The following is a 19,632-nucleotide window of genomic DNA, read 5'->3' as shown; positions in this document are numbered from 1 at the left end:
ACAAGTAATTGAAACATTTCCATACGAACTATGTCAGGCATAGTAATATTGTGAACCTAATCTTATGTCCTTTTCAGATTGGGCTGACATTTGCTATTGTTTTTGGGGTTATTATATACCGAATCTCCACTGCAGCAGCTTTAGCCATCAACTCCTCTCCAGGAGGCAGGTCGAATGTTAGAGTGACTGTCACAGCGACTGCAGTAATTATTAATTTGGTGGTGATAATAATCTTGGATGAAGTATATGGCTGCATAGCTAGATGGCTGACTCAAATTGGTAGGTACATATCTTCCCATTATTTGACTTAGAAATCTGATTTCATTAAATGATCTGTCTAATGATTCAGCTTTGACTTTGCAAGCCAAATTACATAGGAACAAATCTTGAGATAATAACTTAAAAAGAGTCTTGGCATTAAGGCATTCACATCTTTCAGTAACTAATATTGGGTTTAACTTTTAAGTGTGGAAATTATTTAAATTCATTTATAGTCTTGTCACCTTGGTGAACCTATTTCTTTTTAAAAAAAAACAACCAAATAAAACGATTTATCTTCATTTCCAGTCATCACTTACTTCAAGAGGAATATAAATCAAGAAGTAAAAAATAGAGGGGTCCAGACACTTCTCAATTTATTGAAAGCAGGAAAAAAAATCTGAAATACTTTTCTAGTAATCTTGTAATCAAACCAGATTGACATTATACATACCATATTGTAAGGACAACTGTAGTGTATAAGCCTGTACAGTAATCATCGACTTGCAACTATTTGTTTAGCAACTCTTTGAAGTTACAATGGCACTGAAAAAGTGGCTTATGACCATTTTTTATATTATGATTGTTGCAGCATCCCCGTGATCACTTGATCAGAATTTAGACACTTGGCAATTAGCATGTATTTATGACAGTTGCAATGTCCCAGGGTCATGTGTTCACCTATTGCGACATTCTGACAAGCAAAATCAATGGGGAGGCCAGATTCACTTAACAATTGTGTTACTAACTTAACAACTGCAATGATTTACTTAACAATTCTGGCATTTTATGTGTTTGCATAAAATGGGGCAAAATTCACTTAACAACGATCTTGCTTAGGAAGGACTATCTGTATAATATTTAGTACCTTAGATTAATCTTTCAGTCACTTTTGCATTAATTTTATTTACCTCAGAGGTACCAAAAACAGACAAAAGTTTTGAAGAACGACTTATCTTCAAGGCCTTCCTTCTGAAATTTGTTAATGCTTACACTCCCATTTTCTACGTTGCTTTCTTCAAGGGCCGGTAAGTTGCATAGATTAAATTATTGCTTCACTAGTATTTTATGCTGTTCCAGAGCCCTTCTTCAAACAAGGACTTTTAGAGGGATTGTCACTTGGGTTTCCCAGGCTATACCTGCCTCCAAGTATTAAGATCATAAAGATTAATTGAATTAATTACACTAGAATGGTAATTTCCCAATGTATAGCATTGGTTATGTTTCTGCTAAGAGCATTTTTCTGCACAACAGAAGCATAGTTGGCTTATGGGTGTACATTAAGAAGGGGTATTGCTAAATATTGAGGCAAAATACACTTTCATCAGTTAAAATTTGAGTGTTTACTCAGCTGATATTCATGCTGTTGTAAGTTGTTATAGATAGAAGCATTTACAGAAATAAATGGCAGTCAGAAACTTTACTGTTTAAAATCATCAAGTTGAGGAGTATGGAAAGTTTCCACAAGCAAAGAAAAGGTTGGGGAAAGCAGTCTTACTGATACAGCCCTTTGCATTGCTTCTCTTGAAATTCCAAGGACTTTTAGGTTAGCTATTAAAGCAATGTCCAGAACTTCAATCAGATACTGGGAATAGCAAATTCAGCCTTTTTTGAACTCCATTCATTGATAGAAAGGATTTCATCCAATAAATTAATTAATTGGATTTTCCTTTCTTATCCACAAAATATTTAATATTCTTTCCTTTAATCATGTTTATCATTGATAAACCCTGCTGAAAGGCAAATTACTTATTTGAAAAATATCACTGATAACTTTTGTGTTGATGGAAGTGAATATATCCCTAGTACAGGGGTAGGTAACCTTGGCTCTTTTATGACTCGTGGACTTCAACTCCCAGAATTCCTGAGCCAGCCATGCTGAGGGAACAGGGAGAGGTTTCCAAGCTAAGCCATGTTGGCTCAGGAATTCTGGGAGTTGAAGTCCACGAGTCATAAAAGCCAAGGTTGCCTACCCGTGCCCTAGTAGCTAGATTTGCTTTTCTGTATTTCTTTTGTCTGAAACTAAATTAATCATTCATTGTATAATGGGTATCTGCATAGAATGTTTTTAGAGGCACATAAAATATTGCAGGAAGTGTCTGAAAGTTTGTGTCTGTAACACAAAGTCTAACCATTATTTCCAAATTGTCTAGATTTGTTGGACGCCCAGGAGATTATGTCTACATTTTTCATTCTTTTCGAATGGAAGAGGTAACTGTACCTTATTTTGCTCATGGGTCTAAAAAACAGCTATGAACACTCTGTTGGGGTATACTGATGTCCCCAGTTTTTTTATTTTGTTTTTCCTTTTTTAGTGTGCTCCTGGTGGTTGCCTGATGGAATTGTGTATACAACTTAGCATTATAATGTTGGGCAAACAGCTGATTCAGAATAATCTTTTTGAAATTGGCATCCCGTAAGTAGTTAGAAATAAAAAAATATTAAGTGTCTTCTCAAAATGCTTGCATATCATCCCTTGATAAATTAAATATATTTTTTCTTGTTTGACATCAATGCAGTGCAAGAAAATGTTAGACTGAGTATATACCAAAGTTTAAAATAGTGTGCATTTGTTTTGTTACTTTATTATTTGTTTTGTTAGTTCAATACATTTTGTTCTTATCTGAAGGACTATTTTTCCCTGCAAACAATTTATTTCTAAAACAATTAAGCCATATTAGATTGATTGAGAATATTATAAAGAGGCAGGTAAGGGATTTTGTTTTGCTTTGTTTGTTTTATTTGATTTTCCTTGGGGAGAAAGGTGAATTGCCTTAAATTCAAGATTCTTTTCCTTATCAGTAAATCTTGCAGTCTGCATGTCAACAGTGGTTTCCCAAAGTATTATATCATTTAATAAATAAGAATTATGAGCCTACAGTGAGGCCAAATTCAACCAACTTGGTAGATAAATAGAATAGGACAAAATACTCAAACTAGTATCAAGTATATAGAATAAAAGTCTTCATGATTATTCAGTGGCCACATTTTTGAACAGTTCTGATCAGGATTGTAGAGGCTGATAGAGATTATAATAGACCAGTAATTAAGACTTCTTGTCTCTTTAGGAGACAGTAAAGAAATTTGTTTAGTCTTTTTCATTTATTTTGCCAGAATCTTTCAGACATTTGGAGCTCTTATTTTCCCAATAAAACTAGAAAGCCTACTGGTCCTGTGAACTAACATAATTTTCTTTAAACAGAAAGGAACTTCAGGAAAAACCTTTTCTTATAGTGAAGATGACATAAAAACATTGATGGGGTGCATATGAAAAGTTTTGGGCATTTTCTTCGGATGCCATTTCAGATCCTAGAGAACTCAAAATAGAAGACTGTCATTCAGCTACAAATAATTTGGGGATTTGCTTTACCCTCTCAAAGAACTTGATAAAATATTTAAAATGGAAAACCAGACCTCTAAATGTTTTTACAAAATATATAAGACATCTAAAGCAATTACTTTTCCTCATTCTTGTTAGGAAAATGAAAAAATTTATAAGGTACTTGAAGCTGAAAAGACAAAGTCCTGTAGATCATGAAGAGTATATGAAGAAAAACCAGCGTTATGAAGTAGATTATAATCTGGAACCTTTTGCTGGACTTACTCCAGAATACATGGAAATGAGTAAGACTTAAACTATTTAAAGTGGGGTTTACTAGCTGATTACCTGTTTTATCCATTTCAGTATTTTATTATCCATTCAAAATGGGTTTATTTATCCATTCTGACTGTTATTATGTTTTCCAGTTTTCTACTTCTTTCTTTTTTTGAGTTCTTCTTTAATACAATATATGATTCAATAGCAAAATACATGTTATCCCTTTAAGAAGTTTCTATTATTTGACGTTTAATACATACAATTTCCATAGGAGTAACTTTGATCAGAAAATTCAACTCTCACATACTCAATCCAATCCTGAGTGGATTCTAGTAATGCTCTACAAGCAGCCCTTGAAGAGCATCCAGAAGTTTCAAGTACTGTAAAATGCAGCAGCCTGGGCATTTATTTGTGCCACTAAATTAGTGCATGTTACATCTGTGCTCTTGAGAGCTGCATTGGCTGCCAGTTTGCTTTTGAGTTCAATTCAAAGTACTGGTTATGACCTTTAAAGCCCTACATGGCATGGGGATGGGTTATTTGAGGGACTGTCTCTTCCCAGTTACATCTACCCATCTCCTCAGGCCTGGTATAAGGAACATATTATGGGTCCCACTTGCTAAGGGGCTTCACCTGAGCAGAACTAGGAAGAGAACCATGGCACCCACTCTTTGGAACATCATCTCTCCAATCCTATTGGCCTTCTGAAAATTGGGTTTTGTCATGGGGCCTGGGGGAATTCCGTGGGAATATGGATGCCACAAAACAGCTGCATCGTGTGTACGATTTTGATTGAATCTCCCATGTTTTCTGCTTATGGCTTTTAATTACTCTAATTGTTTTTAATGGTTTTGTTGTTTTGATAATTTTTATTTTTGCTATTTTAATTGTATAGGCTGCCCAGAGTCATGTATGCGAGATGGGCAACTATATGAATTAAACAAAATAAATAAATAAATTGAGTTTATTTATTAAAGCAAAGACAACAAAGAATCTTGTAGATGATTAAAAGTAAAAAAATGTACTAGGTTTCACCCTTTCATGGACTTACATCCACTACATGAAATACATTCTTTTATCTTGTGTTAGGAATATATGTAGATTCATAGTTAAGTGGAAGTTTGGGTGGGAGAATTGTAAAAAATGAGAGCAGCATGCAGTTAAATAAAAAATTGTTGTCCAGAAATGCTCACACATAATATGTACATTTATATAAAACAGCCAGTAGCAAATAGTGTAACAGATGAATATATATAAGAAATACATATAATTTGTGCATAGTATGCATTCACTGTTTTTTGGGCAGGTTGTGTTTTGGAAAGCAAATTCAACAGAGTAAGATTTGTAATTGACAGTAGATTCTTTTTAAATTTTCAGTAATCCAGTTTGGTTTTGTAACCCTGTTTGTTGCATCCTTCCCATTGGCTCCCTTGTTTGCATTGCTAAATAATATCATCGAGATACGTCTGGATGCAAAGAAATTTGTTACTGAGCTTAGGAGGCCAGTTGCAGTGAGAGCTAAAGATATAGGTAAGTTATTTAATTATTTATACAATATCTATAATGTATAAATATTGGTTAGAAAACAGAAAATTGAATGCCCTGATTTGTGCAAGATAACCACTTTCTGCTAAAGCAGAACCTCTACTGAATACCGGCTAGTGTTCTTTAAAAGTAGAGAAGAGAACTAGGGGATCAGCCATTTTGGATCTAATTCTCACTAACAGAGATGAAATGATAGAAGGTGTTGAAGCCAGAGGAACCTTGGGAGGAAGTGATCATGCAATATTGGAATTCAACATTATGAAGCACAAGCAAATAGAACACAGTCAAACTAGAGTCTTGGACTTCAAGAGAGCTAATTTCAATAAACTTAGAGAGGGTTTGGGAAGGATTCCATGGATGAGAATCCTCTAGGGGAAAACAACTCAAGATGCTTGGGAAATTTTAAAAAGTGAGATAATAAAAGCCCAGTCTAGCACAATACCAACAAAGAGGAAAAATAACAGCTCTCAAAAGAAACCAGCGTGGCTGCACAAAGAACTCTCTGGTAAATTGAAAGATAAAAAGGACAAGTATAGAAAGTGGAAAGAGGGACACATAACTAAGTCAGAATATCAGCAAATAGCCCAAGCCTGCAAAGATGAAGTGAGGAAAGCTAAGGCTCAAAATGAACTAAGGCTTGCGACCAAAGTCAACAATAACAAAAAAAGCTTCTTTCAACATGTAAAAAACAAGAAAAAAGTGAAGGAAACAATTGGTCCATTAGTGGGTGAAAGTGGCAAGAAGGTGACAAGCAACAGGGAGAAAGCAGAACTATTTAACTCGTTTTTCGCATCTGTCTTTACACAAAGGGAAAAAGCAGACCAACCTATCAAAAATAGTGCCATAAAAAACAGAATAGAAACACAAGTTAAGATAGGCAAGAAAATGGCAAGTGAGCACCTGTCCAGCCTAGATAAGTTCAAATCACCAGGACCAGATGGATTACACCCCAGGGTTCTCAAGGAACTGGCAGATGTGATCTCAGAACCACTGAACTATATTTTTCAAAGATCCTGGAGCACTGGGGAACTACCAGAGGACTGGAAAAGAGCTGATGTAGTTCCCATCTTCAAAAAAGGAAAAAAAATGGATCCAGGAAATTACAGACCTATCAGCCTGACCTCAGTACCTGGGAAGATTCTGGAAAAGATAATCAAAGAACGAATCAGTGAACACCTACAGGCAAACCAAGTCATTACTAAAAGCCAACACGGGTTTGTCAAAAACAGATCATGCCAGACAAATCTTATTGCATTCTTTGACCAAGTGACAAAATTAGTGGACCAGAGGAATGCTGTGGATATAATTTACTTGGACGTCAGTAAGGCATTTGACAAAGTAGATCACAACCTACTACTCGATAAGATAGAAAAATGTGGGTTAGACAGCATCACCACCAGATGGATTCGTAGCTGGCTGACCGGCTGTACTCAGTGTGTGGTCCTCAATGGTACCGCATCTACATGGAGGGAAGTGTGTAGTGGGGTGCCCCAGGGCTCTGTTCTAGGCCCAGTGCTCTTCAACATCTTCATCAATGATTTGGACGAGGGGATAGATGGGGAACTCATCAAATTTGTGGATGACACCAAGCTGGCAGGAATAGCCAACACTCCAGAAGACAGGCTTAAGATACAGGAGGACCTGGACAGACTTGAACACTTCGCGCTATCTAACAAAATGAAATTCAATGGTGAAAAAAGTAAGGTTCTACATTTAGGCAGGAAAAACCAAATGTACAGGTATAGTATAGGGGGTACCTTGCTCAATAGTAGTAACTGTGAAAGGGATCTCGGAGTCCTAGTGGACAATCATTTAAACATGAGCCAGCAGTGTGCTGCAGCTGCCAAAAAAGCCAACACAATGCTAGGCTGCATTAACAGAGGAATAGAATCAAGATCACACGAAGTATTAATACCACTCTACAATGCCTTGGTAAGGCCACACTTGGAATACTGCATCCAGTTTTGGTCACCACGATGTAAAAAAGACGTTGAGACTCTAGAAAGAGTACAGAGAAGAGCAACAAAGATGATTAGGGGACTGGAGGTTAAAACATATAAGGAAAGGTTGATGGAATTGGGTGTGTCTAGTTTAATGAAGAGAAGGACGAGGGGGGAGAAGATAGCAATGTTCCAATATCTCAGGGGCTGCCACAAAGAAGAGGGAGTCAAGCTATTTTCCAAATCGCCTGAAGGCAGGACAAGAAGCAACGGATGGAAACTAATCAAGGAGAGAAGCAACCTAGAACTAAGGAGAAACTTCCTGACAGTTAGAACAATTAACCAGTGGAACAACCTGCCTCCAGAAGCGGTGAATGCTCTAACACTGGAAGTTTTTAAGAAGAAACTGGACAGCCATTTGTCCAAAATGGTATAGGATTTCCTGCCTGAGCAGGGGGTTGGACTAGATGACCTCCAAGGTCCCTTCCAACTTTATTACTATTATTATTATTATTATTATTATTATTATTATTATTATTATTATTATTATTATTATTATTATTGGCAGTCTGACCTCAGTAGCTAGGAAAGCTATGTTATTCTTCTCTTGATTCCTATCCTGCTTTTATTTTTTACTAAAGGAATGCAAGTAATTACAGATATTTGAATAATCAATGTAAACAGCATGAAAAATTAAGCAAAACTTTGTTTCTTCTTAAGGGTTATACTTCATGCCAGGAGGCATAGAGAGAAGGGGCCATCTGGACCTCCTTAGAAAAAGCATTCTAAACTTCACTGTAACTACCAAAGAATCTGTGTTCCTTGGTTCTACCTCAATAGGCTAGGGACTTAAATGAAAAGGACAAATATAGGGTTGTATCAAATGCATCATTTACCAGCAGAACTGAATCATCTTTCTATGTATCCACTAACCAAAAAAGCAGAACTGGAACTCAGAAATGAGATGGGGAAAAATGACAAGAAGTTCCATGTTACCCCATAGAATAGAATGTAGAAATGGGAGGATATAATCTAGAAGTAAGCGAACTCACAAACTAAATAGATATTAAAGGAAATATCTTCCACTTCAAACTTTGTCTAAAGAAAAATGAAAAAAAAGATATCATTATTTATTTATAACATAATTATTTATTATATATGATGCATTGGTGGTGTATGCATTAATAGCCCAGATCCTAAGAAGTAATTATTCCATTCTACTTTGCCCTGGTCAGACCCACTTTTAGAGTATTATATACTTGTAGGTACCATTGTTCAAAAAAGGCAATGACAAATTGGAGAAAGTTCAAAGGAGGCTACAAGATAACGAGTGATTTAGAAACCAAGCCCAATTAGGATTAAATTATTACTCCAATTTAAAAGATATAAATATGTGTATCCTATTAAAGAGACAGCTGAAGAGTGATATGATAACACTTTTCAAATATCTGGATTGTTACATTGGAGACGGAGTGGGCATATTATCTACTGTCCAAAAAACGGAAATAGAACCAATGAGCTAAGGCTACAAGAAAGGAGATTCAGGTTAGATATGAGGAGAAAACTCTTGACTATACAAGTTACCAGGCAGTTAAAAAGACTCCAATATGACATGGTGAGTTGTCCTGTTTAAATGGTTTTGAAACAGAAGCTGGACATTCATCTGTCAGAGATGCTTTGGTAGAACCTGCACTTAACAGAGGATTGAACTAAATCAGGAGTTTTCAAACTTTTTCAGGCTGTGGGAAAAAAATACTGGAACCTCTGATCAAAGGAAAAAGTTATCAGGATAGAAAACTGGCTGTATTCAAGTATAATTTTATGTTTGCCTCTACTCTCTCACAGAACCCTGAATTCTCATGCAATTTTAGGGGTTCTGTGAAACAAGCTTTGAAAACCTCTGGCCTAAATGACCTTGAGAATTCCTTCCAAATCTGTGATTCTATTATCAGTGTTTGTGATAAATACTCTTGAATAGCTTGCTTGTTTTTTCCCCCCAGGAATATGGTATAATATCCTCAGAGGGGTAGGAAAATTGGCTGTGATTATAAATGTAAGTATTTTTTTTCTGTAAATAGTATTTGAAGACAAAATTCTCATTTCTGTTCAACTATTTTAAAGGTTTGCTCTGATATGAGTATGCTGCAATGGCTAAAGTAGGAAAGTGTGAATATGCCTGGAAAAGCAGCCATAAAGATGGGCTGACACTTGGGCTAACTTCAGCTCCATTTCCCAGATGGCTCTACCTCCATCTTTTATTTTTTCCTCCCAGATGGCTCCAGCTTCCTCTCTTTTATTAAGAGGCCCATCTTTTCTATCCATTACCTCCTTTTTCTTTATCTGTTGACTTCATTTCTTATTTCCTGTATGGTCTAGAGCAGCTCTGTGGCAGTATGTCCCCAAGATCTGCCGATCCTTCACCGTCTGTCCGTTGTGTTTCCAGACTGTAACTTTCTCACTTCTGAATGCCAACATTAATTCTTCTCTTCTTTTGCTCCCAGGCTTGTTAAGCATGGCATTCTTTGTCCTTTTTCTATTAGGTCAAAAGGGAAAGTTGGAATTGGTTTTTAGGTGTTGATGTCATAAAGACATTCCCTAAAAAGTGAGCAACTAGCAGGAGCCTAATCTGTAGCTCTGAGATCACCCCAGAGAAAATGACAGAGAAGCAAAATGGCCAAATGCTGGCCGCACAATTTTCAGCTAAAAAAAAAAGAGGAGAAAATGAAACTATGTCTGGTCCCAATAAAGACTCCCAAATTACCTTAAGCATCACTGGAAAACCTGCAGCCCAGCAGGCTGGCCCACAGGTTAAGAAAAAGTTGTGTACTCTAAAGCCAAAGAAAATAGTGCAATTCTATGGATCCGTATGGGGAAAGATCCACCGTAATTCTAAATATTAAGCTTTCTACTGTCTTCGCATCTGCCCTGCGAACAGCTAAACATTTCATGTAAGATTTATTTTAATTGTGAAAGATAAAAATATTAAATTGCTGGATCCAAATCAATTCCACTGCATCAAGTTTTTTGTGCATTTGATAAAACATCTAAATGGAGCATTTGCACAAAAATGTCAAAACAATGCATGCAAAGTGATTCAAAATTGCTCCCAGCATGCAGGATAACAAAGCAACATCAGTCCCCCTGACAGTATTTGTTTATTGATAGTAGACAAGAAAAGGCACGTGTGTAGCAAAAATATTGTGAATGGCAACATGGCAAATTTTGTGCTGTTATCTGAAAGAATTTTGCAGTTCAAAAGATGTCAGTGTTGAAATGCCTATAACTATTTTTCCACCTGATGTTAGCTTCCCAGTCAATTTCAGCTACTCATTCTCAATTTGCTGCACTTTTAGAGCTTGAATATCAAACCACCAAGGTGCAAAGAAAGCCATTAGCCTGCAGATCTGATGATATGGTTTGAACCAGCCTGATTCATGGTAGTCCTTAATGGGGGGAGGAAACAATTGAGTCTGCTTATGTAATTAAGCAAGTGTGGCCTGAATATCTGCGCTCATTCTTTACTTTTATGGCTTAGGCATTTGTGATCTCATTCACATCTGACTTCATTCCACGCCTCGTGTACCTGTATATGTACAGTGAGAGTGGCACCATGCATGGCTTCGTGAACCATACACTATCCTATTTTAATGTCAGCGATTTTCAAGAAGAAACTGCTCCAAAAGATGATATGGAGCTTGGCTATCCAGTGCAAATATGCAGGTATATAATGTCATTTCTTTGAAACAGCTTTCCCTAGACCTCGCCTAGGATATTTATTTGTCATGCATCTCATCAAGTCTCTTTTAATTTTCAGTGTGTTTATTCTAGACAGCATATACTGAAAAGAGCCATCTTTCTGTAGATAAGGCTGCCTTCCCCCCTTTGCTTCTATGCCAACACCATTCCCCCAACCATGTCAAAGGCACAAAACCTCAGCCAGTAGAACCCCGCTTTTGAAAAGAGAAATTCTTTTCCTTGATAGTTTTATGAGCTACTGTAATTGTCTAGACCAGGAGTCTCCAAACTTGGCAACTTTAAGACTTGAGGACTTCAACTCCCAGAATTCCTCAGCTAGCATGATTGGCTGAGGAATTCTGGAAGGTAAAATCCACAAGTCTTAAAAGTTGCCAGGTTTGGAGACCCCTGGTCTAGAACCACAAAAGTACCTCTCTGTAAGGCTCCATTATAATTAGTTTGGATCTATTCTCTGCCAACATATATCTCTTTCTCTCACAAACACACACATACATACACAAAATAAAATAAAGCCATCCTAAATCACCTCATCAATGAATCAAGCATATTAGCAGACATGAATATTTAAAAATCCAGTAGCCATATGCTCCTTAGTCTAATATTCTTTTGACACAGAAATCTACAATAGAATCTTTTTTTTTTTAATAGAAAGCTGTTGCTGCTCTTCCCTCTGCTTCTAATTTCCATTATGGCTATACTAATTCCTCAAACAAGTGTTTCATACATATAAAAATAGTACCAGAGACAACTTTCAATAGCTAAGACATAGCTGCTGTAATGATTCATATGCATATTGAGAACAACCCTATTCAAAGAACATATCCAGCCCTGTTAGATCATCTGAATCTTTCAAATATTATAAATCTCACACCTCACTATTGAAAAAGTGCCTAAATGCAGTCCTTTTTATCCCAAAACTTTGTAAACCATAATTCGTCTTCAGCCCAAAATTAAAATGTGGCTGGACCTCTAAACCAGAGATAAGATCTCACTAATTCATTAATTACTACCACATAAGCTTGCTCAGTTTCAGATATGTTAGAATAAATTCCTGAATTGCTCTAATATATTTCCTCCATATCTTGTATGAATCTAATTTTGAATTGCTTTGTTGATATTCAGAAGTTATGCACTTTGCATCCCAAATTCCAATGCAACCTGTTTTCATATACCTTCCCTATTATTTTAAATTAAATCATATTACTTAGAGTTTGTATTAAGACACTTTTTCTGCTTCATTCTCCTTCCTGCTTATACTTATCAAATTGGACTTGGGAGGGGAATTGATAGCCTTTTAGGATGCCTCTGAACTACAACCCCCAGTATCTGTGTTATTGGCCATTCTACAAGGACTGCTGGGAGGTGGAAGACCATAAGTTTGCTGTCCATGCCCTAAGCAGGCTGCCCTAGGCTTGTTTCACTCATTATAAATTCCTTACATATAATATTCATGGCACTCTTCTTCCTATACTTCTTTGTCCTTCCACTCCAGTATTAATAAATGGTTGCATACTTGGCTGCTACATAGCAAGCCAATCCTTTGTCTGAAGAAGATTTTCAGTCAGTATTTCCCTTTCTAAACTCTGAGATAGCTTGCTTGTTTAATATAATTTCACATTGTTCTCAAATATGTTATGCAACATATCTCTTCGACAAAATGCATGGAAATACAACAATTCACTAGCATGTTATTATGATAAAGCAAAAGAAATGAGGATATCAATATTTTCAACATATCAGCAATAACTCAATGTAGCAACTGACACACTGACTTCAGTTAGAGATGATGATATAGATCAGGGGTAGTCAACCTTGGCTCTTTTATGACTCGTCGACTTCAACTCCCAGAATTCCTGAGCCAGCTAAGCTGGCTCAGGAATTCTGGGAATTGAAGTCCACGAGTCATAAAAGAGCCAAGGTTGACTACCCCTGATATAGATAGATGGATGGATGGATGGATGGATGGATGGATGGATGGATGGATGGATGCTAGTGTTTGATATGAACTCATAAATTATTCTCAGAACCTTCTGATTCTCAATTCTAATCTGTTTTTTTAGATACAAAGATTATAGAGAGCCTCCATGGTCTGAAAATAAATATGACATTGCAAAAGATTTTTGGGCTGTGCTTGCAGCAAGATTAGCATTCGTAATAGTGTTTCAGGTAAAGTACAATCAAAATTTGTCTTTTTCCTAGAAATAAATAATTTATCCACAATAAAAATGAAAGCATGAAAAAGTGTTTTTAGGAGACTATGATATCTAACAGTATTTGAAAAATGTCATGTCCATATCACATTTGTCTAGTAGGTGTCAACAACTTTTTCAAATTCCAGATACCCTTACACAAAAAGCATTTACAGTAAGTAAAAATTATATTGTAATTTTTATGAAAATACCGCACTTCAAGATTTGTACTGTGGCAGAAATCGTTGCATCGCACAGAGAGACTCTCAAATGAGTATCACAGAATACCAGCAACTCAATGAAGAATCAGCTGTTTCCTTTTGTTTTCTCTTGTAACAGTATGTGGGAATGATCTTGAACAGGGGTCTTCAAACTCTGCTCTCTTTTGACTCATGGACTTCAACTCCCAGAATTCCTCAGCCAGCGTGCCTGGCTGAGGAATTCTGGGAGTTGAAGTCCATGAGTCATAAAAGGGCCGAGTTTGAAGACCCCTGATCTTGAATGTTGAGAAGAGAAACTACCTAGGGAATGATCAAATAAAAAAGGGGGAGAACCTGCCCCTGAATAATGGACAGAGAAAAAAAACATGGACGGGATCCACCCTGACTTATCAGGTGGTAAAAAGAGATGGCGGGAAATTTATACTTGCAGAGCTGCAAGATTCTGTGAATGTAGCTTTACAATAAAGTAGAATTGCCATGTTTCCTCTCTAGTCTATTTGGGAGGCTGACAGCTCTGGAAAAAAAACCAAACGTGCCATTGGTGTTCAACCTCTGTTTTTGTTGTTGTCACAAAGGTCATCTAAGTTAAGTAGCTCTTTCTCTTGTCTGGCTGAGCAGAAGGTTAACATTTGTCCTCAGTATCATTGGTTGTGTGGCTGGGCAGCAAGGTGAAGCCAGCACTACCACAACTGAGAGCCCCATGGGTAATAAGAAAGGCTATCTGGGGATGCTCACTATGGCATCACTTGGTGTGCAACACAGGCCATTTTTCTGTCATCAATATAGTATCTGTTGGATGGCTACCACAATCAGGACTTCTCACCTCCTGCTTACAACAGGGTGTTCTTCTCTGCAATGTCACCATTATCCCCGGGATTTACTGCTTTCCAAATGGCATGTGTCCTTGTACAGCTTAGGCTTATTTATGTTTCAGCTCCTTCAGTACTTTTTATTTTTTTTACAAAAGGAATCATATTATGAAATGTTGCCACTCATCACTAATTTTATATACCTTTCCTATAAGTTCAGCCCTCTTAGCCTTTTCCTACTAAGTGATGTTATTGATAAATAAAACAAAATTACAGTATAGCTGTTGAGAGACGATTAAAACCATAGAATACAATGGTTAGTATATTTCATTGCCCATAAATGAGATTAGCAGAAACAAATTGCGTTAGGGGCGGGGTGGAGTTGCCCCAGGAACAGTCACACGCTCTCGTGCAGCCGTTTTACGGACGAGCGCAGTGTTTCCGGCAGAAAGAAGGAGGGGGGAGACGGGAGATACGGGAGAAGCTGTTCGGAGAGAGGGGAGGGGGAAGGGTCGATTCGTGCAAACGAACGTGATGTCTCCCGTGGGAGAAGGAGGAGAGGGAGAGCAACTCCACCCCGCCCTGGGGGCAGTCACACGTTCCCGGGCAGCCGCCTCACAGACGAGCGTAGTGTTTTTGGCAGAAAGAAAGAAGGGGGAGACGGGAGGTACGGGAGAGGCTGTTTGGAGAGGGGGGGGAAGATCGATTGGATAGAGGGTTGAGACTGCAGAGTAAGGTGGGGGGCGATGCGGGGGCAAGCATAGGCACCCGGGTAATCAATGGTGGTAACGGAGAGGAGGTAGTGACACAGACGATCAAGGATCGGGGCCACACGCTTGCCGGATATGGGAAGAGAGAGAAGAAAGGGAGAGTACCGGACAGCAAGGTCCGAGAATGCGGATCCATTCCCAACAGGGCAGGACGAGGGGCTGAGGCAGGAATACAGGAAGGAAGGAGGGGAGAGGGGGAGGGAAAAGTGAGTGACAAGGCACATGAGGAGAAGAGTAGCGGAGGCAGGTTTGGTAGTAATACGGAGACGGGGTTGAGGCAGGAATACAGGAAAGGAGGAAAGAGGGGGAGGGAAAAGTGAGTGACAAGGCACATGAGGAGAAGAGTAGTGGAGGCAGGTTTGATAATAATACGGAGACAGTTGTTAGAACATCGATTGGCCGATAGAACCCCATGACAACATCCGTGGGTCGGGCGCAAAAATAGCTTGGCCATAAATAAGCGCTCCCACTAGCCTACATAGATCCCTGATGATGCCGGCAGTTGCCGGTGAAAGCTTGGACTCTTAATTTATTAAAACTTTTGTAGTTTTTAATTCTTCCTGGTGTTCACTTTCTTTTTATTAGCTTTAGATTAAATTATAATCTAAAAGAAAACTTTTACAAGATGATGTGTACTGTTGGGACTTAACACCAGACAGGTTATCAAAAATGTATAAAGGTATTTCAAATGAATGTTGGAAATGTAAAGGCAAGAGGGGACGTTTTACCATTTATGGTGGGCGTGTGATAAAGCAAGAAAATATTGGAGTAGGATTCATATGTTACTACAGAAAATTCTTAAATATAGAAACAAAAAAGGATTCATCCCACATTCATATAATTTGTCATTGTGTCTTTCACTAAGGCTCACTAAGGTTAGTATTTCCTACTAACACTAAGAACACACGGGTCTCCATTGGCACATTTATTCAGCATACTAGAGTGCAGTCAAAGCCATTTTCCCTCAGATAGAAACTTTTCTGTGCAAACTAGAGATTGTAGCTAGAGGCTGTCTTGCAAGCCAACATATTGTTTACAATGCTCGACTTAATGACCGTTCACTTGGTAATAGTTATGATAGATACTGAAAAAGCAACTTACAGGATCCAATCTGGGTCGGCCACCGGGACCAGAGGTTTAGTCTTCCGAGCTTTTGGACTTGTGCTGAAGCCCATCCTCAAGGAACTTGTCCAAAAGCTCAAAAGACAAAACCTTTCGTCCTGGTGACTGAGCCCGATTATATCCTGCAGCATTATCCTGGGACACATATATTCGCCTTCATTCACAAGCAACTTACAACCTGGATTCAGTATTCTGACATTTGTGCCCTCCCCATGGTTACGTGATCATATTTTGGGTGCTCAGCAACCAGCCCAGATTTATGGCCATTTGTAGCATCCCAAGCTCACGTGGCTATGATTTACATTTTTTCCAGGAATGGATGTTTACTTCCAATTTCCAGCAATAAAAACACCTCATAATAAACAATGGTTTGTTTAACAACCATGGAATTCACTTTATGATCACTGCATTCACTTTACAACCACGTTTGCTTAATAACTGCTGCAAAAAAGTTTGTAAAATTGGCGTGGTTGTGTGATCACCGAGTTTATGACTGTCACAACTTATGACCAAAATTTCTGGCTCAATTATGGTTATAAACAGAGAACTACTGTACAATTATGGTTATACCGGTAAATTGAGAACTACTGATCTCTGGAATTAAGCCTATGTCTATGCATTGTACTGATGCATACTTAGGAATTACAAATATATGTAAATTCTTAATAAGCTACTGGTATAAATTCTGTAAAAAAAACAAACCCCTTTTTAGTCAGGCCATAATTTTGACTTGGTTAACATTGTCTCTTTCGTTTTTACTTTTCAGAATTTGGTTATGTTTATGAGTGACTTTGTTGACTGGATTATTCCAGACATTCCCAAGGACATTAGTCAGCAGATTCACAAGGAGAAAGTTCTCATGGTGGAAGTTTTCATGAAAGAAGAGCAAGGAAAGCTGCAGCTGCTAGAAAACTGGAGGGACAAGGATCAAAGGAGAGGTGAAAACTGTAACAGTCACAGTCCCAGGTCATCAATGAGCCATAGAGGGAGTGTGTCTTCCTGTCACTCATGCCATGTTGAGGTATAGAAGAAGACATTGTTTTACGCTGGGGCATTCCATTCATAAAGCAGCCAATATTTACATGATAGAACTTCATACTTTAACAACCTGGTGCATGTTTAAGCATATGCGACAGTTTTGCTTTTATCTATGTGAGAAATAATGTTCTTACGAACAGGGAGGACCATATTCTATTTCTGACAAGTTTTCTTTTTTTATTTTCTTTCCTTTTTTGCACAAAAATAATGCAGGGATTTTTTTATATATATAAATAGATAGGTAACTTGCATAGTTAGCTTAGAGCTATCACTGTTTTATTTTTTAAAAGGAGATAGGATTCTGTAGACTCTTCTCTGAGAATTTTATATTAGCGTATTTATTAAAATAGGATAAAATGTATGAACCAAACTACAAGTATTGGAATAGTAATAAGTTCCCATTCCTGAGAAGCTACATCTGGGGCCTTGCAAAATGCTAATAATAATAATAACAACAATAATAATAATAATAATAAATATACTGGGGAATGCTTTTTGCAAGGCTGTGGCAACAAAGTTCTGACTTGAATCTGCCGACTTTTCTACAAGCGGAAATTCTATTGAGTTTCCTTGATGATATGCTGAATGCCCTGCATTTTCTCCTAAGTGAATGCAGGAGCAAAAGTATTTTGTTTTCCATTTGAGATTCTTGCCACAGTTCATCACTTCCACCTTCATTTCGTTTACTCTAGTGAAAAGAATGGTCAGACTCAAATCACTGTAACCTTAGTCTCAACACTAATGAAAGCAAATCACTTTATTGTCTTTCATATCTTCTTCTATGAAAGATGAACTATTTGTGGAAGGGCATTTAGTTTAGTAATTCAAAGTGTCTAGTGCACATTCCAGAGGGGACCCCAGAGAACAAGAAGAATATTAGCATCAGCACAATTTCCCCAAACACTGAGGGACCTTTGAAGAAAAAGTGTCCTAAGTCAAGAGCACGCATGCACGCACGCACGCGCACACACACAAAATACTAGCAGATTGCACTGCCCACAACTTACCTAGAATCTTTGTTGCTGAAGGAACATATTAAATAAATTTGCTCCCGATTATGGTTCTATGTCACCTCTGCTCAGTAATGCCACAATACTATATTTAAGGACATTACATCTTTCTAAAACAATTAATGTGATCCTGTCATTTCACTGACGAGAGGGCTATTGTAGCTCCTAATCTCTTATATATTAAGTAATTTGGCCCAGCAGCTCATTTCTAAATATTATTCCTTTCCATATTTACAACTTCTCTGCCTTTGGCAAGTCTGATTCATTTGTCTTGCTCTCTTTCACATTGAAATGGTCAAAGAATTTATTTGAGCACCATTCCAGTGAAATGTGGGCCTTTTTCCTCCCTTAGTAGGTATATATTATAGAGGTTATAAGGTTTGTGTATCATGGAGCCAGTACAGAGATGTGCAATTTTGTCCTTTCATAACACTAGAGTCATTTTATGAAAATTGATCAGGATTGTTCAGAACAGAAAAAAGTAAATATAGTGCCACACACTCCACAAGTACCAAATTATGTCTTTTAAAAGAGATTATATCATCTACTGAGAATAGATTAACAAATGAAAAGTAGAATATTAATTAGTTGCTGCAATTGTTCAGAGGCAGTACAGGAAATTAATGTAACAGATATACAACCATGTAAAGTTATTACTTTTATGCAATGCTAGTAAATTGCATGGAAGTATCTTGAAGGTGCTAGGTGTATCTACTAGTGATAACATTAAAAATTATGGTAACAGTAGATAAGTGGCATTTTATTCTTGTTTCTTTTTATGTTATATTTTTTTTTTAAAAAATCATATAAGATTAAAAATAAGAAAGTGAAAAGGGTTAGCAGAATTAAGAAGCATTTCAGTAAGCTTCAAATGAAAGTTCTCCTATGCCCATCACTAGTCGCTGGGCATCCAAAAATGACCATGAAAAGTTGAATAGTATGGACTTCTAATGGACCCCAGCTTTATTTTTCCTCTTCAAATAGCTAGATATTTTAATTAGCACTAAGCCTGCTTTGGAAGGGTAGTGGAGGAGCAGTTTATAATCCTTGCAATCTTAGAAAGCAATAGAACAATTCAAGGAGAAGGAAGGTAGAAATGAATGTTATAGAAAACCAATAAGCCAAAGTGGTGAACAGAGAAAACAAATACATTACAGATTTTGACATAACAAAGTTTTTCCGGGAAATTCATGGAACCTATGAATAGCAACCCAATTACTGTGTGTCACTGAATCGTAAGACTTGCCACAACATCATATTGTAATGCAGTTCTGTGCATATCAAAGTCCAGCCAAAACAGGGATAAATCCTGGTAAAGATAGCCCTTAAAGCCAATTTTCACTTTAAAAGTTGCCTTTATATCAGCAAACCAAGGT

At 37.4% G+C, this 19,632-nt stretch overlaps 1 protein-coding gene across 1 annotated transcript in view; it reads left to right on the top strand.

Annotated features, from left to right (window-relative positions):
* Positions 1–17,420, top strand: part of ANO1 (anoctamin 1) — a 157,585-nt gene extending 140,165 nt beyond the window's left edge. Inside the window, exons 19-28 of the mRNA XM_015830583.1 lie at positions 78–279; positions 1,175–1,286; positions 2,412–2,469; positions 2,574–2,674; positions 3,737–3,882; positions 5,234–5,386; positions 9,342–9,394; positions 10,877–11,061; positions 13,158–13,263; positions 16,975–17,420. Coding sequence (XP_015686069.1) covers positions 78–279; positions 1,175–1,286; positions 2,412–2,469; positions 2,574–2,674; positions 3,737–3,882; positions 5,234–5,386; positions 9,342–9,394; positions 10,877–11,061; positions 13,158–13,263; positions 16,975–17,235 — 1,377 coding nt within the window. The 3' untranslated portion in view covers positions 17,236–17,420. The remainder of the gene's footprint in view (positions 1–77; positions 280–1,174; positions 1,287–2,411; positions 2,470–2,573; positions 2,675–3,736; positions 3,883–5,233; positions 5,387–9,341; positions 9,395–10,876; positions 11,062–13,157; positions 13,264–16,974) is intronic.
* Positions 17,421–19,632: the final 2,212 nt, after the last annotated feature.

Source organism: Protobothrops mucrosquamatus, unplaced genomic scaffold (assembly GCF_001527695.2).
Source record: "Protobothrops mucrosquamatus isolate PMUCROS unplaced genomic scaffold, P.Mucros_1.0 scaffold_246, whole genome shotgun sequence".
Taxonomy (NCBI): domain Eukaryota; kingdom Metazoa; phylum Chordata; class Lepidosauria; order Squamata; family Viperidae; genus Protobothrops; species Protobothrops mucrosquamatus.
This window is presented reverse-complemented; position numbering and strand designations above follow the sequence as displayed.